This window comes from Nicrophorus vespilloides, unplaced genomic scaffold (genome assembly GCF_001412225.1).
Source record: "Nicrophorus vespilloides isolate i.1.1-1 unplaced genomic scaffold, Nicve_v1.0, whole genome shotgun sequence".
Lineage (NCBI taxonomy): Eukaryota > Metazoa > Arthropoda > Insecta > Coleoptera > Silphidae > Nicrophorus > Nicrophorus vespilloides.
The window spans coordinates 37,628-63,218 of NW_017099940.1; the positions used below are offsets into that span (position 1 = coordinate 37,628).

The 25,591-nt window shown below is 29.8% G+C and overlaps 1 protein-coding gene across 3 annotated transcripts in view; it reads left to right on the forward strand.

Annotated features, from left to right (window-relative positions):
* Nucleotides 1–3,456: 3,456 nt before the first annotated feature.
* The window catches only part of LOC108566221 (protein kinase C, brain isozyme), a 41,107-nt gene continuing 18,972 nt past the window's right edge, over nt 3,457–25,591 (forward strand). The window contains exon 1 of one of the 3 annotated variants that reach the window (XM_017926012.1): nt 3,457–4,328. In XM_017926012.1, the coding sequence (XP_017781501.1) occupies nt 4,153–4,328 (176 nt within the window). In that variant the 5' untranslated portion in view covers nt 3,457–4,152. The remainder of the gene's footprint in view (nt 4,329–25,591) is intronic. The other 2 variants (XM_017926010.1, XM_017926011.1) reach the window with 2 other exon arrangements.

Below are 25,591 nucleotides of genomic sequence, written 5' to 3' on the forward strand. Positions count from 1 at the left end.
TGAGAAATTGGAAACTCAGATAACATTTTAATGATTGTCATTATTTTAATTGTTTTAATTTATGTTTGTTTCAATATTACAAAATTTATTTTGTAAACTACAGATAACAATAAAAATGACGTTTAATTAGCTGTCAAAATTGACATAAGGAAATTGTTGGAAATTTGATTAATTCATCTTCTACGATATCTGTTAAAAGTAATTACTGACATAACTGTCAACATTGACGTTGTGATATTGATACATCGAAATATGAATTCAATTTTTTTTTTTTTTTAACTTTTATTGTTCATTCACAACCTGCCATCTCGGGCTTCAATTTTTATTATGACTTTTTAATAAAACTTCAAAGCTGCAAAAAAAAATTGTAAATCAATATTGTTTTATTTTAATAATTTATCTGAAACGACAAGGGATAAACATTGTTGACAAAATCGATAAATTCGTAACGTTGACATGAAAATTCTGCAAACTGTTTCACATCAAAACCATTTCATAATTGCGCTTTGATTATTGATTTTGATTATCTTCGTGTATTTAGTGTAATAAATGTTATCACCGCATATATAATTACAATGCAGATATAATGATTTATGATTACATACAAAAAAAACTTTACGTAAATAACATTTTCTTTTCAGTAAAAAAAAAGATACACATTTTGTTAATTTAAATTAGCTTTACGTGCACGTAATCTCACGCAATTTCATCTGAATTCATAGCGTAATTTTTATTTGAAAATATAAACAATAAATGAAAGAGATTTTGCTAAAATGACGAAGTGATTGCCGAAACTGAAGCGTATTTTGAGGACAAAGATGAATCGTTCTACAAGAAAGATATCGAAATGTTAGAGAAGCGTTGGAATGAATGTATCACTCGCGAAGTAGACTATGTTGATGAATAAAGTCAAATATTCACCAAAAGTCATAGATTTAAGAAACGGCTTAAGATTCAATTAACTACTAGCATTAGCTTCCAAAAAAACGTTAATCGGTCACCAAGTTGTTCATTATACGAATATGTAGTTGTTATCCAAATATAAAAATATTGTCCAATTTATTCGCAATTCGATTAGAAAAAAACTACATTGTAAATATAAAACCTGATTTGATACAAATTATAAACTTCTTTGACCAAAATTTATATAAGCGTTAGTTTTATCTTTACAATATAGTTTTTTTTTATTTATTTGTAGTGGGTTTTAGTAACAAATTAGAATTGAGCAAATTATCTTCCCTCCATGAATTCCGAGATTTAGATTGTACATTTACATCAGTGCCACTTGAATTGAGGAGAAACATGTTGTCTGTTATACAAAACCATTTAGTCTCTGTCGCCCTACCTTGACTCTACTTTGTTCCGCACTTCATGAATTGCTATGATAATGACCCCATTTCCATTCATTCTGAGAACGTATCATCTTTCGCGCTGCTTCCACTCGTATCTCGCATTTGTATAACGTTATACAACTCAAGTTACCTTCTACTACTCACACGTTGAAAATCTAATGATGATAAATTGATCCATATAAACCTTAAGTACATTATTCGCTATATCTTAAGCTCTTATAGTGTATGTTGAGATTTAAAGATCAAATCATATTATTTAAAAAAAAATGCAAATGATAAAATTTATAAAATTGAGAGGAATTACATAATATAATAGATCAAAGGATTCAAGCTCAAATTCCATGCGGGCCGAATTCACAATCTGAATTTACCTTTAGTAGCAATCGCGCACATAAACTCTGTTTACATCTTTATAACTATAATGGCTAATGGTGTAAAATTGCTTCTGAGTCGAATGCGGCCCGCGGGCCACCAGTTAGAGATCACGGGTTTCTCACACTTTACTTGCAACGAAACACTTCGTAAATCCTGAAATTATGTAGGGTAATTACATAAAATCAATAAAATTTTTAGAAAAATCATTATTTATTTAGTAATTATTTCATTCCTATTAACAAGTTTGGGAAATATAATGTATCATTTCTAGATTCATGGAAATACAAAGAAACTCCACTAAATCCAATATTTTAATTTTCATAAAATAATACTACACATTACATAATACACCAACATTTTTTAGTAATAATACTTCAAAACCACATTTATTAATTATTTAATTGTAAATAGAAAAAAATCATAAATTTATAAATTAGAGATTTAATATCAAAAATCTTAGTACATTTCGAATGCAAATTCTTTCTAGTAATGTTCCATAGTCTTGTTTTAATAATATTATTAGTAACTTATTTATAAATAAATCCACATTTAGGATCAAAACATCATAAGAAAAACTTATTTTTTTATAATATAAAATAAATTACAAAGTATATTTTCTATATAAAAACTTTTATATATGTGATATTTCATTAAATTTATTATTTATAATCTGCCACCTGCTAGCAATGAGTAAATAGTTTTGACAATGAAATATTTGAAAACTTTTATGAAGTATATTATTCCAGACACAACTCATTTTAGTAAATCTTTTAAGTAAAAAGTAGTCGCAATAACTCGTATAGTCCTGATAATATATTGCACTGTTTGAAACTAACCGAGGAACTAGATACATATACAAAATAAACCACATAAAAAGAGACTTGACTATATAAATTTATGCATAAAAAAATTGTACAGTATTTTTTTAAAACTTATTTTAATTTTCCTTAATCAAATTTAGTTTGTTTTGATATTTTCAATTTGTTCTGATCGAAACCGGATTATGCGAGTCATTGCTGTATTCATTATATTCACTGCTTTTTTAGACGTAGTCTTTTATAATGTTACATTGAATGTAAATACAACTTTACATTATGAATTGTATTTAAATTGATTTTAGATTTTAAACAAAATTGATGCCTATTTACAATGACTATCATCTATTCCTGGCCAAAGCCGTACAAGAGAGTTTTTATAATATAATATTATATGTCAGGTGAGTTAGAAGTTTTCATAATGTGGGGAAAAGTTAATATTTTGAGAAAACTCTCTTCGAAATTGTATTTAGACTTATTTTTAACTTATTCAATGTGGATACGATTATTAGAACAAAAATTTACATATCCATAACATTTTTCGAATGAATTTTTTGCCATGTACATACGATTCCAGTGTATATTTTCAACTTATGTACAGTTGATAATATCCGATTCATTGGAAATACGAAAGGGGTCCAAGTAGGGCTGAAGTAAAAGAAGGATTCCAAAAATTAGTTTGCATTGTTTTCGAGTCAATCCATTGTGGTGCACTTGTTGCTTAGTCGATATATTCGTGAGGGTTGATGGTGGTGGTGGAAGAGGGAAGAAGAGAGAGAGGAAGAACGGATGGGAAAAGCTTTATGCATGCACCATCCACCCCAAAAATATCTATATATTGTTCCGCGTTCTCTGGCTGCTCGACGTGCGAGTTTTGGTTTGGAGTTGGAGCTTGGAGTTCGGGGCACCGGTAAAATCGATGTGCCGCGGCAGCGGAGTTGCGCGCAACCGCCTACGACTTGCCTACCTACCATCATCATCATAATCATCATCAAATGACAACAACAACGTCATCGACATAATCATGATAATCATCATCATCCACCTTCCGGAATTAAAGTGAATGCACCCATTTCGATTGTGCATCTGCAGTGTCCTCCGCTCGCATCGAAATAGAGGCGATCATCGGAAGGGCGTCCTCCCACCTCCATCAGCCGCCTTCAAACCGCCTCCACCGAATCCACGGAGGCCGAAGCCAAAGTCGCCTTGCAGTTTAAAGTTTAAATAATAAGGGTACGCCCAGCGGACGACGGGATCCGCGCATGTGTGTCGCGCTGCTATATTCGTTTCGCCAAGGCTCCGCTAACACTTGCTGTTGCTGTTGTTCCTACAGTGAAATGAGATCGGAGAAGAAAGAGCGCTCAATACATTCCAGATCGTTACTTCGCTCTCTTCCTGAAATACGGCATACGGCACACGCACCTCATCAACAACATCATCATCATCATCGATACGAGCGCACCTGAGTACATTACTGCGTCGACATTCGATCGTCGTTTTTGCGGAGGTCAGTGCCTGGTCACCTGGTTCGCGTCACCGAAGTGCTCCAACTCCACGGCGACGACGACCATCACCAAATCCAGCTAGTGTTTCATTCCGAAGAAGACACCATGGCCGACGATGAGCAAATGGACGAGACCACCGCAGATTTCAAAGCCGGCTTCAAGTCGCGCGGCAGAAAAGGTGCCCTCAAGAAGAAGAACGTCTACAATGTGAAGGATCACAAGTTCATGCCCAGATTCTTCAAGCAGCCAACCTTCTGCTCTCACTGCAAGGATTTCATCTGGTGAGTAAACAAATATTCGTATATTCAAACGCGGAATCTTTTAAACGAACTGGGATGCAATTTTGGTGATATCCATCCATCCAATCACATCACAAAACATTCGACACATCGTCGCAATGTTTACAATAGTGGAAACGCTTATTCCGATATGTTGAATTATCCGATTCGCTTTCCGCATATTTACGCGCGCGTTTATTTTTAAACAAAACTTATTTATAGATTTTAAGTTATTTCCTCCTTCAATTAATAACTCCACTCCGTCCGCTCCCGCACAAAAAAAAACAAACATTTTATTACATCCAAATTATACATCAATTACAAAAAAAATATTCACATCAAAAAACAATCATTTTTATTAATAGTTTAAATAACACTGCAATTACAATATCTTTACAAAACTTACCTTCACATACGTCAAAAAACAAATCAAAATCACCAATAATTACATTAATTACAACAATTTCAAAACAATAAAATAATTACAAGCATAAAGTAAATTGTAATTGAATAATCAAAACAAACAATGACTTTTTGACGTACGAAATTCAAATTACATCAATCAAAACTACAATTATTCAATACATTGTTTTTAACATTTATTTACATAACAATTTGAGCATATAAAATTTTAACATTTGAATGTGTTTAAAAATAAACATTTATAATTAATACATTCATTACTACAATTACGTACAATTAAAAATAAGTAAATTCAAATAAAATTAATTGAACATGTTTTTTTTGTTACATAATAATTACGGACTATCAAAAATAATAATAATTAAGTTAATTACTAAATAATAAGTACAAATAAATGTAAATGAATAATTATAACTTGCAATTCTTAAATATTCTTATATAACAATTGCAGAAATCCACTACTTTCATATTTAAAAATTAAGAAATAATAATATTTATTATAGCTAGTATAAAAATAGCAAAAAGTATAAACTAATTAAAAAGATGTTGGTTCATAACATTTTTTGTTAAAAAATAAACATGTAGATAATATTTTTATGCTAAAATTGTAGAATTACACAAATAATTTAAACAAAAAAAAAGTGTGAATTAATATAAGTAAATATATTTTCATTTATTTTAATAATCAAATTGTGCCGTGTTTTCTTGTCTCGCAAAACGAGGTTTTGTACTTGTTGCGTCGCATCAATAACACTCGAAATCATCTACCTGCTGTGCTGTGCGAAACTCGCGCTGCGTCCTCTTCAATCAAATTGACGCATACCTGTATTTTGCTGTTAGGTTTCATCATAATCATCGTGATCATCTTGACCATTCATACGATAATTAAGTTTTGCAGGATTAATTTATTTCGTTTTGGATGAGAGCCGCAGAGTCTGCGGCTGTTATCGAAATCAATGTTCGGACGGATGGGGAAAACGCAGGGCTTTTCTTTGATTATACGCCCTGCTGAATCCCGCGTTCACATTGATCGATCCCGCACATGCGAGATGTCACAAGCTCATTGTGATGCCAGAAGTCCATTTTCACACTGTCCTTTAATATATATATTTTTGTATATATTACTAAATGACATGTTGATAACATTCAACATTTTTGATATATGAAAAACAACAATATTCAAAAAAGAATCTTAAAAATTTGTATCAAAAAAAAAAGATAGTTTTGTTTTCTATAATCAAGATGTTTATTAAATTGTTAAATTATACCCATATATTTACCTTATATACATGAGACATAACAATTTGGACCAAAAAACATAACAGTTTGAAAAAATTGTATTATATTTCATATAAACAAATAAAACAAACAACTCCAAGATAAAAAAGTAGCCTAAAATACATATAAATTTATATGGTATATGCAATTAAATTTTATATAATAACCTACTACGATTTTTAGTTCAAAAAATTAGAGAAAATAAATTTCATTTCTCTTTTAATAATAGATTTACATTTTGCGGACGAGTGACAGATATATCCGCCTTATCTTTTACACAGAAAACTTTGCTTATGTGAAATTGCATGCAAAGCCACTGCGGTGGAACATTTATAGAATCTTAGTTCCGATCGAGGCGTTACTAGTCTTTTTTGTGACGTCGACATAAAAGTTTTGACTTTAAAAGTCTGTGTGTAACCGAAATATGACACAACATAATAATACACAACAGTTTAAAAAAAAATCCGTTGAAAATGCAAACTTGAGAAATCTCCGTCCGCAAAAGCTTAAGTTCTTTCGTTGCAACATATAGAAAAATCGTTGTATACATTTCTAAATATCTCAATGTTGTCGATGGAAGAATTTCGTTTTCATTGAACGAATCAAATATATTTTAAAACCTGAAAACAGACAATTTTATGTTTTAAGCTTAAATATTTAATAAAAGAATTGGTCAGGGGTTCCCAACCTTTTTGCACGCAAGAGCACATTCTAGAATGCCGGTCGGGCCATTTATTTTTTATAATTATTGTCTAAATTCACAATGCACAACAAAATATTTCTCCTCACAGCGGCGGGCACACGTAAAACGGTCGACAATTCAATTTTTCAATCTATGAATAATTACAGTAATTAATACATAGTATATATGACCACTTGAATCAGTTAATGAAAAAAAATATCGACAAAAAAAAACAATAATTTGGTTCAATAATAATTAACTTAAATCTTGTATTGCAGATCAAAATAGTTGATATTCATATTTTAAAAAAATATCAGAAGAATGCAAACTTTCGATTATTTTTAAGACCAATTTACTAATAATACTGCGAAACTGAAGCAACTGAAAAGATTTCCTGAAAACCATGCAATATTGAAATCTTTTATTAATATTTTTTTTTTCAACAATACGTGCACACATAGCATATTTCGTTTCTTATCGATTCAAGTTTAAATAACTTATTCATATTCTAATGGCTTTCACGGAAAACGCTCCAATTGTAAGACGTCGCTTTTCGAGACGCTTTACAAAACGTCATTCGGAGCAGTTTTCTTCGAAGCAGATTACATCGATACCAACCTTGACATTTTTTTTACATATTCTATATACAATCTGATATAAATCTATAGAAACTTAGTATTGAGTAAAAGAAAGTCTCATTTTGTAATTAAATCATTGAATATTTAAAAAGTTGATGACTATTGCATTTTTCTGCTCTAAATCAAATTAGAAATCAAACGTAATCTTATTCTGATATATGTAGATTTAAATTAATTTATCGAAATCTGATTCTCACTGGTTTTTATATACTAATTAGTTAAAATCAATCTTTTATATTTTTTTTTCATTAAATCTAAATTTTAAATATAGAGCAATACGTTTTTTGCATATATCCCGGACTGTTTGAAACCGGACTAATCGAGGAACTAAATAAAGAGATAAAACGAAAAATTTTTTTTTTGTTTAATTAAAATTTAGTTTGCTTTGAAAATTTCAAATCGTATTATAGTGAATCCAAGCCGCACTATACGAGGTATTGCTTTATTTTATCAAATTCTCAGTTTAATAATTGATTTGCTTAATGATATTTTCTTATTAAAAAAAATGAATGTTTCGTAATGAATTTCCTGAATACCTCATTCTAGGTAGAGTAAGTATAACTCATCCAGATCATTAAATAACCGGTAAATACGTTGAGTCACTTCACCAGAAATCGTAAATACGCCAATTGTGACACTAAAGGAAAATAAACAGTGAAGAAGATTTTAAATACTTCTTAAGTATGAATCATCAAAGCGTAAATTTTATCAATAATTATAAATAACTTTTATATTATAATTTATTTATATAATTAATCTTTTATTTTATTAACGATATCCGCGAAATGACAATTTATTTCCAGATTTCGTAATTCCTGTAACAATTCTTGCATTATCTATACGTTTATTGCAATAATACTGAATTTCATACACAGGTATGAACGAACTAGATCCGTTACAACGGGTTGTTCGTAAGTCGAATTTGTTCGTAAGTCGGGGTAATTTTAAAAATTTCAAAATATTCTTATCTTTCTACACTTTATCATGGTTTTTACTTTTATATATGTTAAATTCCGTATTACCGACGGCTTAGATTTGAAGAAAGAGATTAAAATAAACAAAATACTTACAAATACTTTTCAATGTAGACATTACAATTACATATTTCCAAAAATATTACATTTTATTGAAGAAATTATCAATTTTAGTTTGACCAGTTAATTTTGTATCACTATATATCTCCTTGTAACAAGTAAAAACTTTTAGAATTTTGTTCATAAGTCCGGGAGTTCGTAAGTCGATGGATACCTATATCTAAATAACATTTAGAATTATGTATTTTAATCACTAATACCACTCACAGTCCGAGTAATCGAGGAATTTAAAACCAAAAAAAACGACAATTTTTTGGGTTTATTTTTATTTTTCTCATTTAAATTTAGTTTGCTTTGAAAATTTTCAACAGGACTATACCAATTGAAGCCGCACTATGCGAGGTATTGTTGTATTCTTTATAATTAGTCTGACCAAAGCTTTACAATAAACAAAAAATACGAATAGTTTGATGCATTAATAGTTTTTATTGATCAAAAAATAGATAAAAAACAAATAATATTTTTGTTATTCATTTATATCATAAAACTGCGATAATAAAACAACAATTTTAAGTGTTGCGCGTCAAGGCTATTTGCTCTTCGATAATTGCATTCGGTTTTCAAATTGACGGGGAGGGAAAAACAAAAAGTTGTTAGTGGAAATTGCGAATTAAATTTTGAAATGCACGAAACGCTTGATTGAATAATTCCATTTACGGGTGCTTCGTGATCTCCTCTATTGCATCCATATGCTGCGAGTCCTGAAATGTGCACAAAGTAAATTGTTTCATATTTCATGTCTTTTTTTTTCTTCATAACATATTATTAATGTTACATGCTTGGTATCACTCCAAAAAACGTGTCCGATTACTCATCCTGTTCAAAACATTTCAATCACTGTCAAGGATTCTGCGCGAGATCGATTGATTCCGTTTTCAATATTTGGATTTTGGAGATGCTCGAGTAAATGTTTATTTGAGTAAATCACGGATAATTAACAATACAGAGAGATACACAGGATACACAGAGTACTTAAACGAAATAATACAGAGAACCTTAGTAGCTATTGAGACGCGACAAATGAGAACAATTAAAGATATTTTGCAGCTTATATACCCTTATTCGACCTTCTCGAAATACCAGGTACGGGCTGTGGTGAAAGAATTACGTAAAATTAAACTCTCAATGATGCCTAGCTTGTCGACGTTGTTGTTGTGCAATAAAAAATGTATGGCCCTCCTGCTTGATACCTGTCGACAAACCGCACTCTTCGACAAGATCGAGTCGTTCCTGGGACTGAAGGTGCTAAAGGTGTAGTTTTAATTTTTGATGACAAGCAGGGTGGTGTTGATGATGATGATGGTCATCAACGCAGGTCATTCGTTTGTATAGTTATCAACATGAAAATCAATTTGTTAGCACTTTCTTAAAAACTGGAAATGAATATGAATCGCGCTTTACTCCACTTCCTCAACTTCCTTACATGACTCCATTCCTTAATATCTTCTACTTTTTCCTGCCCGATGGTGCGGTGAACGGGAACCTCCTCTTCTGTTTTTCCTGGAACGAGAACGTCTTCTTGGTGAACGGGATCTGGAACGCTGGTTTTACTCCTCGAATATAAGTATCTCCTGACATCTCTAGATGGGCTTCAAATGCATGAAGTTGCAAAAACCAGATCGAGTGCATTCTCCCATTTCGTACTAACGACAGCAAGCTTCAAGGAAATCCGCGACTGGGCTCAATTCGGCGTAAACTGGACGACCACCAAACCACCTATTATTTAAATCAGTTACTGTTCTCTCTGCATCTTCCTCACATCTAAACTTAATGTAAACATTGCTCTAACTAGGTGGTCTCCAAGACTGTCACATACGTTCATCTCCTCAATTTTCCCATATTTATCTTCACACTTCACAAAGACGTCCTCGAAAAAGTTATGATAATGTTCTTTTTTTGCAATAGTTAAGTAATCTAACAGAAAAATGACTAACTAACAGTTTCATGTATCACTAACTAAACCTGAATTTTATGCAAAAGTTAAGTAAGAAACTTATTTTTGAGTATGAACAGTGTTATGAAAGAAGTGTTACTATTTTTTTAATTAACTTTTAAAATTTCCAATGTAATTATTTATATTTTTTTCAATCAGTCTAATTTTATGTGGAATAAAATTTACGTCAAATTTTCATATTTTGATTACAAATAATCAAAATTTACAAAATAAAAATATGAATAGACGTAATTCTATTGATTTTTCATAGACGATTTATTAAAGAAATCTGATATAAGTTCCAAAGAAATAATATTATTGCAATTCATAACAGTAACGTTTCTTTTATGACACCTTGAATTTCTATAAACTATGCGATGTATAGGATATTGTTCACACTTTTCTATTGTTGTCTTTGAAAAAATGTATGGATCCAAGAACATTACATTAGCGTACACCAAGCATAATGTAATAATGAGATTTCTGATAAATATATTATATAATTCAAGTACAGAAAAATATTTTTCTATACACATTATTGTAGTAATTTACAATTCCTTGTTATAGTTCAATCATAATTCCAATGAAAAGTCAGATGAATAAACAACAATACCTCATATAGTCCGCTAATATCCCGGACTATTTGAAACCGGAATAGCATAATTAAAGTAATTTATAGAACTTCCTTGTAGTACTTCAATCATAATTGCAATGAAAAGTCAGATGCCTCGTATAGTCCGCTAAAATTTCGGACTGTTTGAAACCGGAATAGCTAATTAAAGTAATTTATAGAACTAAGTACACTTCCTTGTGATACTCCACATTACATAATTGTAATGAATACTCAGATAAATATATTCTATATTTTTTACATATTTTTCTAATGGAAAAATTTATAGGTTCAATCACATTTCCTTGAGGTACTCCAAGCATAATTGAAATAAGATTAAACAATAAATACATAATAATTAAAAACAAGTATTGATAATAAATTCGATTAACTGATTACTTTTTTTCATTATCCAACTAAGATTAATCCAATATTGTGAAGGAAAATGATTGAATGAAGGTAATAAAGTGTCGGCAAGTAGTTGTGTGCGTTCCCATTTCCGTTGTTAATATTTCGTTTTCGTGACATCAATCTATTGTCGCGTTCGTGACTTTCGCACTTATCGCAAAAGCTTCAGGTGAGAAAATCTCACGTGCTGGTGGATTTATTGTTTCGCCGCTTCTTCGACTCGTTTAATCAATTACATTCCATATATCCATTCAATTGTTGATCGCTCGACCGAACGACCGAGCCTGAACCGCGTTTGGCCTAGAAAAGTCGTACTGGTCGGATACCATCAATCCACCACCAACAAACAGCACCACCATCCATATACGAACCAAGTTCGTGCTTCCGTCAATTGAATTTTAATCGCGTACACACAGCGCACGTCGCACGAACTTATTTAGTTTAATCATTATTACTTACACATTATTTCACTGTTGATTTCATAACACGATTATTTTTTCCTTCAATTATTATGAAAACTCTAGTATACAAACAAAATAACTAAGTGTTGACTTGTTTGATAATAATAATCAACTAATTACCTTCGTTTTATAGTAAATCCTTATACATTCTGACTTGTACTATAGATAAGATAAATTTATATTTACTTAATATAATTAAGTTAAATTAATTAATATAATCGATATCATTAAATTGTATATATTTAATCGAATAATTATAGTTTAATAATATTCATATTTGAGAAAATTATAAAAAATACTCTTTCTCTAATGCCGAAAATTTCTTGCAAGATCTTTTTTCACTAGAAGCATATATTTTTATTGTACACTACATTAATTCATATTACATATTACACTACTGGTAAACATCGTTATACGCCGGGGTTCCGTTCCTACAATAGCCGTCGCAAATCGAATCGGCGTAAAATGAACTCATATTTACAGTGAGGTAACTATAGGGTTTAGTTTTATATAAGTGTAATATTAGCAATTAATAAGCGTTATTTCGCAGCGGCGTAAATCGAACCGGCGCAAACCTGAACCGACGTTTACCTGTATATAACAGGGGTAGGCACGCATATGGTCAATTGGAGCCGCATTTTTCATATACAAAGAGCCACTCCATGGCACATAGTATTAAATACACGGGTTTATTTTTTTTAATAGGAGACGCAACGAAGAGCCGCATTTTCCCGCCTCTGGGAAATACTTACTCAAAATACAATTACAGCCATAATTAATGGAAATAATTGTAGTGATATTTAATGATTTAAGTTGGTACACATTTCATCTCAGCAATTTTTACTTACGTTTTCTTTTAAAACAGGACAATATTTATTCACATTTAAAATATTGCAAATAAGACATTATTCAATTTATATTTTGTTGACATTTCAAGTTTTCTCAAATTTTGTTTTCATTAAAACATAATAGAAATACACGCATCACTTCATTATCATAGCTGTTAGCAGGGGTACCACAGTTAAAATTATTCTTTTCTCTTTACAGCATTACAATGTTTATACCAACTGTATGTGATTAAAACGAAATGTTTAGAACAGCCGCATCAATTGAGATGCCCCTGGCTATCATCCAATTACTTACTTACTGCATAAGTAGCAATATTTTTCTTATAAAACAGTACAGTACATACTCACATGAAATATGCAAAAAGGACAAAATAAAAAATATTCAGCCTCAACCAATCACTTTTACTGTCATCGAACATCACAAACATCGAACTGCCAACTGTACAAATAACCCCCACGAATCCATTTTAAGTTAGTTCACCTGACTGAATTTATAACATAATCTATCAACGCGTAATGTAAATGAAACAGAAGATCACTTTTTTTGTTTTCAATAATAATTATTAATCTGTAAGTACTCTTTTTCTTAGTTATATTAAAATTATTTTGAAAATTAATAAAATTAATTATAAAGTTTTGTTTAATTAAATAAGTATACAATATACTATATTTATAGTATAAGTTTTATTAAGGTTTTGTAACAAAAGAAGTAGCATAATCAGTATGCGGTTTTAATTAGATTATTGGAAGTGAGATAATAGTTATCATAAAAAACGGAAACCTTTCAACCAAATGATTATAATACATATTGCAATTAACTAAATGCTAAAATCACATTTTAATAAAATTTATTATTAATCCCAATTGTTTGTACCATAATTTATAAAAACGGGAAAGTACCGATGAAACCTAACATTATTTCACCAGTTTCTCGAGAAATGACAGATGTCACTTTGCGTCAAAAGTGACAGCTGTCATTTCGCGACCATATTATTTAATATTTTTAATACAAATGGAGATATTTGTTAAATAAAGTTCGAAATTTTTTATGTAATAATGTGCAAAATGCACGAGTTTTCAAGTGTATTTATCCTTGAATTAAAAGATTTGCCGGGAATAGTAAATATTTGAGATTTGTGAGATTGAATGGAGGAAATCGAAGACTCGCAAAGGATTACAGTTAAAAAGGATTATTGAAAAGTGGGATGCGATACAAATAGCGATATCAATGTCGACGTATTTATAGTAGAAACTGGAGAGGATAAGTTCATTGGAGTAGTGCGAAAACGTGTGTGTATATATATATGTGGTCTCGATAACCAAACGTGGACAGGAGGAAAGAAAAGGACAAAAGGCATCGGGAATTGGAGTGTGATATTAGTAAGGCGTTGCTGCATGTGAAAGGTGTTGAATGCGAACGAAGGGTGGAGAAAATAATGGAAAATTTTTCTTAAGGCGCGATGAAAAGGCCACCAGCAGAAACCCTCTAATATGGATGGCATCGGTACAGCGAGAAGGGAAAAGATAACTGAAAGCACGAGCAATCTCCTCTATACATCTATACTATATTTTTCCACGACGCGTCCGGATTTATTTTCCAATTTTCCTACTCCATTAAATTGTCACGTAATACATTTTCGTTCAGATAATTGCTACTTTCAGGATGAAATATTATATTCGCATTTCAAATTCTAAATTAGCAGTATTCGTATTTGTTTAAAAAAAAGATTTATCTTTTATCTAACAATTTAAATTTACAGCTAATTCATAATCATATCAAAAACTTAGTAAAATTCTTAAAAAACTAACTGAGTTACAGCATGTTTTATTAATTAATAAATCAATTCACTCTTGTACAAACTTGTGATAACTTCTTAGAAAGTTTAAATTAATTAAGCAACATTCTATTATACGTGAAATGACAGCTGTCATCTTGTGTCAAAGCATGGAACTGGTGAAATACTATATATCAAAGTATGAGTCAAAAGCATGAACTGGTGAAATACTATTAGCAATTAATGAAATATTACCAATTGGGTCGCGAAGTGACAGATTTCATCTTGTGTCAAAGCATGAAACTGGTGAAATACTATTTATCAATTGCATCGCGAAATGACAGCTGTCACCTTGAGTTAAAGCATGGAACTTGTGAAATACTATTTATCAATTGGGTCGCAAAATGACAGCTGTCACATTGTGTCAAAGCGTAAACTGATGAAATATTACCAATTGGGTCGCGAAATGACAGATGTCATATTATGTCAAAGAATGAAACTGGTGAAATACTATTTATCAATTGCGTCGCGAAATGACAGCTGTCACCTTGAGTCAAAGCATGGATCTTGTGAAATATTATTTATCAATTGGATCGCGAAATGACAGCTGTCACCTTGAGTCAAAATGGGGAACTTGTGTAATACTATTACCAATTGCTGTACAACTATAAACAAATATGTTGGATCGCGCGACGATAGGTATATCCTTAAACAAACCAATAATACCAAACAAAAAACAATAACTTCATAAATATTGTCTATTTAAAAAAATCTTGAGATTAGACAAATTTTGAATAGAAAAAAGTAACTTAGCAATTAGGAAGCAGTGTGTTTGCACCATTAGAAAATCAAGATGCATCGATGAAAACGTTTTGTATATCAATTTTTAGCAAAAAAGAAACATTTAACTTCTAATAACTGTATTTCAATTTTCGCGCGTGAATAATTTTAAAATATCAACTTATTTCACTTTAAAATTAAAATCACTTAATTTTTAAGAAGTTGATTTGTTACGAATTTTCCAAATGCAAACTGTAGCATTTATTTTTAGTTCATAAATTTTTCCCACCATGCAAAACTCACATTCAGAGTCAGAGTCATCTTGCATAACCTTTCGGAGAGAGCGAAGACTATTTTTAGCATTTCTAATATTTCATTTTCCATTATTCAGGTGAGCGCGTCTTTGCAATGAATGCGTGTGCGCGTGTGTCTTCTCTCTAACTGTGTATGTGTTTTGTATACACTGAATCCTCTCTTTATATTCGCATTTCCCATCTTGAATCTTTGATATCCCTTTGATGTCTCGCTAAACTTTTATTCCAACTAAACTAAAAAAAAACTACGTACGTGTTTTTTCATCCTATTATTAGATCGTTTTATGCAGAAACAACGCTGGGGATAAACCTCAAATATAACTTTAAAAAAATTCAACTATATGTTGAAAAATATCATTTTGTCGATATTTTATTAATATGCAACAAGTAATAATGGATAATAAACATTTCATGTCTAAAACAAAACTTTGTAATTGCAATAATAAAAATGCTTAATATTAGATCGTTTTATGTAGAAACACCACAAATATATCTTTAGAAAACTGTTATTAATTATTTATGATTATAACTATTAACTATATTTAAAAAAAAAACTATATTTAGTCATGATTTTTACATGTATTACAATAAATAATGAAAATTTTTGGAAAAAATATTATTAATTCCCATTTGGGGTAATTTACCCCTGTTTTCCAACCACTGTACTAGCTAAATAATTTGACGTAACAAAAGTTCTTTATCAAATTCAATTTTTATATTGGCAGTATTGTCACGTGAAGTTAGTTAGTTTTTAGGGAATATAAAAAATAACGAATGAAATACCGAAAATGTCAAAATCGCAGACATCTCGTAACAAGTGTTCGCAAAAATTCCATGAAGCCCACATTAAACGGTATATAAAAATAAAGTTCGGTTGAACTAATTTCGGTTCGGCTCGATTTTACAGGTCACTGTTGGATAGCTTTCGGGTCATTGCGAGTTGAAAATAATGCCGCGAATTTGTTTTGTCTGGAAAATACGCATTTTTCACGTTACATATTTTTTTTTTCAACGTTCGATCGATTCGTTGTTGGAAAAAACAGTCTGAAAACAAAAATAATCATAATGTAGGATAGAACGTAATCGAGTTTGCAAATGAACGCAGAGCAATATAATATGGTTTGCGGAATATTGTTTCGTTTGATATTTAACGTGTCGGTTTCCATCAAATGCGACACATAGTGAATGCAATTGTGCGTTTGCATGTGACGAGTTTCCATGGCGTGAATAAAATATTGTATTCCCTTGTTTACTGAATTATTTAATAGATGTTTATTTCTGTAGAGTGAAAGAGAAATAAAAAATAAATAAACATGCATGCACTAATCATAGCGTTGACATTTGCTTTGAAAAATAAGGAATATATTATTTTTACTATGAATTAGTTTATGTATTTCTTGCTTAAATGTAATTAATAATCTTTTAGTTATTACAAGTAATAATTCATATGTACAAAATACAAAAATTGATCATAAATTATACAATAAAAGGAGTACTATTGTTGCAAAGTAAAAAAAATATTCAATTCTTATCTAACTTTTTCTAACAGTTAAATTACAATCATTGAATGTTTTGGATGATTGATGTCCTTACAATAATTAACCCCAACGTTAAATTTTTAATGGGTTACTAAATGACAGCTGTCAGCTTGTTTCAAACCGAAGAACTTATGAAATACTCTTAGCAATAGGGTCGCTGTACCTCGGTTAACTTTACCTCTGATAACGAAGCTTCGAAATAACAAAGTCCGCAATTTCAAGCAAAAGTTGTATTATGGGAATAAACTAACATTCAAGAAATTATAAATAAAGTTATCCCGATGGATGAATCAATAGGATTAGAAAATAAAAAGGATGTTAAAAACGTGTTCAATGGTAATAGTTTTTAAATGGAAAATGAAGACAAAGAAAGTAAAGATGATATTAAAAATATTGCTACCGAAAAGAATGTTAACAACAACAAGATTTAAAAAGTTGCTTAAATAAGATTGAAAAGTTTTTAGTGAAAATGGTCCTGTTTTAGGAAGAAGTTTTTTTGTTAAGCATTCAGTGTTAAATGCAGTAACTCTGTATAGGCAATTATTAAAAGAAAAAAAATGTGATTTGATTCGATCATAACCATTAGTACAACTAACAAACATTTTTGTTTCGAATCACTCATAGTGTGGATGTTGGATAATATTTAATTTTCCATATTTATTTGTGTTATGTACATTGTGCGTGACGTAAGATGTAAATGACATTCAGGTGTACCAACTATTGGATACAGATGACAGATCTCCTATATAACTAGTAACATTTGGTTTGATTGAAATATATTTATGTCTCATGTCACGAATAGTATGGATATCAATTTTGATATATTTTTCTCTTGTCTAATCTATTTGTGTTACAAGTATTTACGAAGAAATGTACATTTTTTATAAACAATAATAATATTTAATGCAACAGAAAAAAAAATAAATTAAACTGTTGCAAAGCGCAATTAACCGTAAGTCTTTCTGCTCCTTATCTATAATTAATTAATTACACTATAATGCGTGACATAAGATATTAATGACAGTCAGGTGACAGAATTAACCTAAAACGACTGACATTTATTAATGTTTCATGTAGGGCCACATTATGATTGTCGTGGGTCCTAGTCACCAGTGAGGAAGTGAAGTTCAATGTTTGTTAAGTTACAAAATATGAATTCTTGAATTCTAATTCCAATATTTCATTCGTGGGTCCCAAAATATCTCGTGGGCCCTAGACTATATTTTTAATGAATGAAACGGCCATGGTTTTTTTTTTCATACTCAATGTGTGTTGTGGTTATACATCAATCTCTACTCACGTTATTGGATCGATTGTTTTTAATTGAAAGCAAGCAGTTAGTTAACTGCGCGGCAGTTAAAGGTTATCGAGATCTTCGAGATCGAAACGCGACGATGTGGTCGAACGGAAAGGAAAGATTTCGCAATTAACTTCGTAACAAACTAAAATGGAAATGGATCGAAACGAAGCGAACAGGAAATGTTCGGCACTTTGAGCAACAGCACTCACTCAGTCTGTGCGTTTTAAATTACAGGTTTCCGTCGGTCGAACAGAGTGTGTATAGTTAATAATAATCATCATCATTATCAACATCAACATCACGAAATAGGCTCGTTTCCAAATCGCGTGCAAATTTATTTATGGTAAAATACATTTTCACGGATTTATCGATGAAGTCCGCCCACCCTAAATACATTTCGAACGGAAACGGTTTTCCAGCCACACACATACACATAAATCATACACATACACGCATATATAAAAACCTTAACCGAGATTATTCGAATCGAAAATACAAACACACACACACAACAACATCGCATCCGGTAATAATTATATTCTGGTGCCCATTTTCATTGCAATGCGAGTTTTACAATTATTATATATGAATAATGTGAAATTATTTATTTACTTTCTCTCGAATTGCATAGCTGCAATTGCTTTAAATTAATAAATTGAATCGGAATTCTTGTTTTTATGTATGTGCAATAATAATAAATTTATTTCTTCTGCATGAGTGAAATAACTGAATTAAAATTAAATTAATTGATAATAATTGAACTCAACCAAAGCGATAATTCAGGGAATTAATTATATTTGAAACATTCGCATTGCATGTAGTAAACATATTTAAACTTTACATTATTTATATAATAAATAAAATTATTGGGAATTAATAAAATAACAAATCAAATTATATAGGAAAAGTAGCAGGTTTAGTTTTTTTAAATTAAAGAATTTATTCGAAAAGTGATAATATTTTAAGTTCGTTGTAAAGTACAGTTGTTGTAAAGTACTCGTATAGTGAAACATATTCAAAAATACACATAATATGTGTACACAAGTTTCAAAAATGATGTAGCAATCCGGCACTTCTCATCTAATCGTTATGCAAAACCTCGTTCGTTAAGCGAGTCATTTTTCTTACAATTCATTTTGCTCGTTAAGCGAGGTTCCACTTTACAAATATTGCGATTATGTTTGTTGTTTTGAGTTCTTGTTTCAGTTGTATCTTTGATCCATTTTTCGCAAAAATGTACTGCTTTGAAACATTTAATTTTTGTTATATAAATTCGAGCGTTATTTCGACTGAACATTTTACGAAACTACAAAACTTTACCCATTTTAAGATGTTATTTCGCTTCAATGAAAGCAGATCAACGATAAAACAAAACACGACAAAAAAAACAGTTACTAAACAGAACATGCATACAATTTATGTATTTAGATGTGTGTTTTTTTTTTCGATGTTCTGTTTTGTCATTTGTTCTTTTTTGTCGTGTTCTTTTTGATCGCTGTTGTGGTTTGTCCGGTCACCATCAGTTCGTGTAGCATTTTTAGACCAGCCAACCTTACACAACAACAAAAAGGCACCAAATTTTGGGACAACCAAAAAAAATGTTTGTTTAAAAAAAATGTTAAAATATAAATGTCAATATAACAACTTTTATATGAAATGATGTAAGAAAACGTTATATTTAATATACGAAAATATATTTAACTACGTATATGTTTTCATCTTCGTTGCACTTATTGTGCAAGAGAAAGGTTAAAACTTAAAGACACTTAAAACTCATAAATTATTTTAAATTAGATGTAAAATTATGCAATAAACGCAAATTGCATCGCTATACGTACGTAAACATATTTATTCTTTATAGTTTTAGCTTTGCAAATGAATATGCAAATAAGAATCTGTGTTCATCTATTTTCCAGAAATTAATTAAAAGTATACAAATTGATTGTTTCAATTTAACAACAAATTACACGGCAACTTCTAATCTTAGTCTTAACTTGTAAATTAACATGAAATTATTATTAATTGTCCAGAAATTTGCTAAAATTAATTAGAAGTTTACAAATTTATTGTTTCAATTTAACAACAAATTACACAGCAACTTCTAATATTAGTCTTAACTTGTAAATTAACATGAAATTATTATTACTTGTCCAGAAATTTGCTAAAATTAATGAGAAGTTTATAAATACATTGTTTCAGTTTAACAGAAATTTACACAGTAACTTATAATTTTATTCCCTGTAGTCTTAGTATGGAAATGAATTTACACACATGAATCTGTTGTTATGTATTTTTCAGAAATTTGCTAAAATTAATTAGAAGTTTACAAATTTATTGTTTCAGTTTAACAATAAATTACATAACAACTTCAAATTTTATTTCCTGTAGTTTTCACTTTGAAAAAATAAGAAGTTTTACAATTGCTTATTACTACTATACTAAGTAAATATATTTGATTTCTTATATTATAAATGTTTTAAATGATCATTTCAAAATAATATTATTTTGACAACAAATTATGGAAAATATACTAACAACATCATTGTGCGTTTATAAGAATTATTTAAAATGCTCATATTATTGAAAAACAGTATAAACATCCAAAACTATACATTTTATATACGTATAAACAAAAACATTAAAAAAAAAATGTATGTATGCTTAGAATTTTTTTAAATTTTGTTCTATATTAACAGTAAACTATGCTTTCATTTCTATAATTCAAATTTAATTTGCATTTTTTATATTTCATCCAATTATTGTAAATATAAAATAATTTGCTCCAATTTTTATTTCTTTAAATGTATTATACAAACATAAACATTTCAATAGTAGCTTTAATAAACATGTTCACACATCACGTTTTCGAGATAAAGACATTGCTTTTTTTATTACACCATCTACTTTTTTTTACATATACAGTTAACGATCACCTCACATAACGAACAAAATAAATTATAAGACTTGCTTAACGAGCGACGTTTCGCATAACGAGAAGAGAAGTCTCGGATTGCGCGCCTGCTACATCATTTTTAAAACTTGTGTACACATATTATGTGTATTTTTTAATATGTTTCACTATACTAGTAAAAATCCGGAAATTTTGCAACGAATTAAAGTCGTTAAGCGAGGTTCCACTGTATATCTGTCATCAAACTCATTAAAACAATTGCAAATAAATAAAACATAAGAAAACAAATGCCTGGCGTATTTTCAGTGCGTAATCGATGTAGCATGTTACCCGGCGCATTTCTTTTTAATCTAACTACCGTGTTTCACGTACGAAACTTTAATTGCTTCGATCTGAATTTCTCTAAGGTAATTTTCCGTTTGAGCAAATTTTGTGGTCGACAGTATTTATATACATCTTCTATACAAAAAAAAATATAATTACGTGACGTGAAATGAGAATCTCATCAAACCTAGTTTAAGTTTTATTTACATTTTTTTAAGATTTAAACTAATGCTTTACAGTTTCAAGAAGATTAATGATCAGTTTTTAATTATAAAGTTTTACAAAAAAAATTTAACAAATATTACAAATTTCTGGCGTAATTTGTCACAAAACCTTATTTATGCATTTTTTAAAAAAAATATTTCAATAGATATTTATTAAGAACCAAACCATTCCATACCTATTTACTTATATCAAAATACAGCAATACCTTACTTAGTGCGGCTTCGAGCAACCCGGATTCTCTACAGCACGGTTTTCAAAGCAAACTAAATTTTAATTGACAAACTAAAAATAAATTTAAAACAATATTTTTTATACGGATTTAAACTCCTCGATTAGTCCGGTTTCAAACTGTACGGGATATTGGCGGAACTTATTATCCGCACTATTTAAGATATTATTGTATATTCACTTCTATACATAATCTACGTACTTATTTCAAAGTGGTGATAGTTTCAAACATTTAGAACTTAATTTTATCATATTTAATAGTTAAAATAAAAAAATAAAAGTTTTCTTTGGATTTCTTTTAAAATACATTAAAATTAAATTAAATTTTTATTAAATTTCAGCAATATATGTGGAATTTTTTGGTAATGATAGTGATTTAGATTACAAAAACGGATCAATTTTCATATACAATATAAAGATTATATTAAATTACCAACAGGTACTTAGGTCTGCTTCACATCTCTTTATAATTTAAATAGTGACATAAACAATCAAAGGTTTAAACCATAAAAATATGCACATTCTGAATAATATGAACGAAATATATGTCAACAATATAAGTAATAGGTGAAGCAAAATGTTCTGAGCCTTTTTCGTTACATGTACAAGTAACATGTTACATATTACATGATACTTTTTTCATTTTAATAATTAGTCATACATGAGAATACATGATACTAAAGTCATGGCTTTACTGAGCCATATCTCGCGATGTGTAAGTTATATCTTGTCATTCTATATTCCGACCTAAAGGCGACATAATGCTTTAAAAAAGTTCTTTGACAGTTTTGTGTTTAGTGAATCCAGTTATGTGTTAGAGAGTTCCAAAATGGATGTAAAAAAAGAGAAAATTCTATACATTATTCTGTACCACTACGACCAAAAACAAATGTGTTGTTCATGGACCCAATACAGTATCAAATGCAAAAATTTGCATAAGGCTGGTCTCAAAAGAAGCTCGATGTATGGGACAAAACGCTCAGAACTTTTTACTTTACCCAATATATTGTATCTGCAATATTGCAGAAGTCGCAATAAAATCCATACAGCTTTTGTAAACCCCAGCTTTCGTATGGATAAATAAATAAAAAGGACCAAACTCTGGTTGGAATTAGCAAGCTCAATGGAGTTATTAAATCTGCCATCGGTTTTACAAATCCCTGCATTTGCGGTGTACACCTGTATGAAACCTGAGCAGATCAATACGCGAGCATTGAATGGAACCAGCGTTGCATGCACAGCACTAATTGCAATATGAAATTTAAAAGATAAAACACGAAGAAAAAAAGTACAAAAAAAGTATTTAATGAATGAAACGTACCCGCAGAAACGACGACGAAGATATCTGCAAAAGTTTCCAAATTGAATTAAGTTTCGCGTTTGCGAAGTTACGCTGATTTATTGCATCTCGTTTCCTTGTCGCTTTCTTCGAGCATTTCTTCTATTGCTCTTTTCTTTTTCTTTCTGTTAACGATGGAGGAAAATAAATCCTTCAGAAGACGCGTTTAATTTCGAGTCGGTCTAATTAGTAAACATTCGTCAACCGAAGTACGGTTTTCGGTAACCGCTCGCTCTTAACGCTGAGACTCTTCGAAAATTGCTAATTACACTGAGGTCGCGAGACCCAATCTAAATATTTGCGTTTCGTTTAATTACTTACATTTGTTATTCTGTGCAGAATATAAAAATACACATTTATTTTTCGCTTAAAATTTTAATTAATTTCGTATTGTAATTAAAAACGAATTAATTACATACGTCAAGAATTTGCAGAAAAGTTTGTAAATGTTTCAGTAGAAAAGAATTACTAGAAAATTACGATTTTGAAATATCTTTTAAACCAATTTATTAATAATTTTCTATAATTTATACACAAAAATATTTTTGTCTTTTTTGTTTATTTCGTATTGTAAATAAACTAAGGATGAACATCATTTTTCAAAAAATTTTATAAACTTTTCACAGATAATAATATTAAAAAATTACGATTTTATACGTTCAAACATTGTAATTATAACAACAATTTACAAAAAATTTCACAAAGTTCTTCATAGAAAATTATTGATATATTGTAGTTAAAATATGAATGAGTTTCAACCTAATAATTTCGTAAATATTACAATCGAAAATCATACTCAAAAATAACGATTAGAATTTGAAAAATAAGGATGAATTTCAATTAATTTACATAATATTTCATAAATGTTTCAATCGAAAATTTTGCTACAAAAAAACGATATTAACCATTGAAATATTGTTATTAAAATATGGATTTATACAACTAATTTACTGAATATTTTAGTCATAAATTATACTACAAAAACACAGTTTTAATGATTGAAATATTATTATTAAAATATGTATGAGTTTCAACCAATTTACTAAACAATTCGTACATGTTTTCATCGTTAAAATAGAAAACAACGATTTTAATTATTGAAACATTGTAATTAAATTGAACTTTTGTTTCCACATTTACCGAATCATTTGTAAATAATTCAATCAAAAAATACTCTAGTAAATAACAGCTTAATCGTTAAAATATTGCAATTAAATTGAATGTGTTTCAATCAATTTACAGAATATTACACAAATGTTTCTATCAAAAATTGTACTTGAAAATAATTATTTTAATCATTGAAACATTGTGCAGTAATACCTCATATAGAGCGGCTTCGGTCAGTGCGGGTTCACTACAGTACGGAGGATGTGTTTCAACTAATTTACAGAATATTTCACAAATGTTTCTATCAAAAATTGTACTTGAAAATAATTATTTTAATCATTGAAACATTGTGCAGTAATACCTCACATAGTGCGGATTAGATCAGTGCGGGTTCACTACAGTACGGAGGATGTGTTTCAACCAATTTACAGAATATTAAACAAATGTTTCTATCTAAAATTATACTTGAAAACATTTATTTTAATCATTGAAACATTTTGCAGTAATGCCTCACATAATGCGGCTTCGATCAGTGCGGGTTTACTACAGTACGGAGGATGTGTTTCAACTAATTTACAGAATATTTCACAAATGTTTCTATCCAAAATTGTACTTGAAAATAATTATTTTAATCATTGAAACATTGTGCAGTAATACCTCACATAGTGCGGATTCGATCAGTGCGGGTTCACTACAGTACGAAGGATGTGTTTCAACCAATTTACAGAATATTACACAAATGTTTCTATCAAAAATTATACTTGAAAATAATTATTTTAATCATTGAAACATTGTGCAGTAATACCTCACATAGTGCGGATTCGATCAGTGCGGATTCACTACAGTACGAAGGATGTGTTTCAACCAATTTACAGAATATTTCACAAATGTTTCTACCAAAATTATACTTGAAAATATTTATTTTAAGCATTGAAACATTGTGTAGTAATACCTCATATAGTGCGGCTTCGATCAGAGCGGGTTCACCACAGTACGGTTTGAAGATTTGGTAAAAAAATACGATTTTAAGAATTAAAACATTGTGAAATA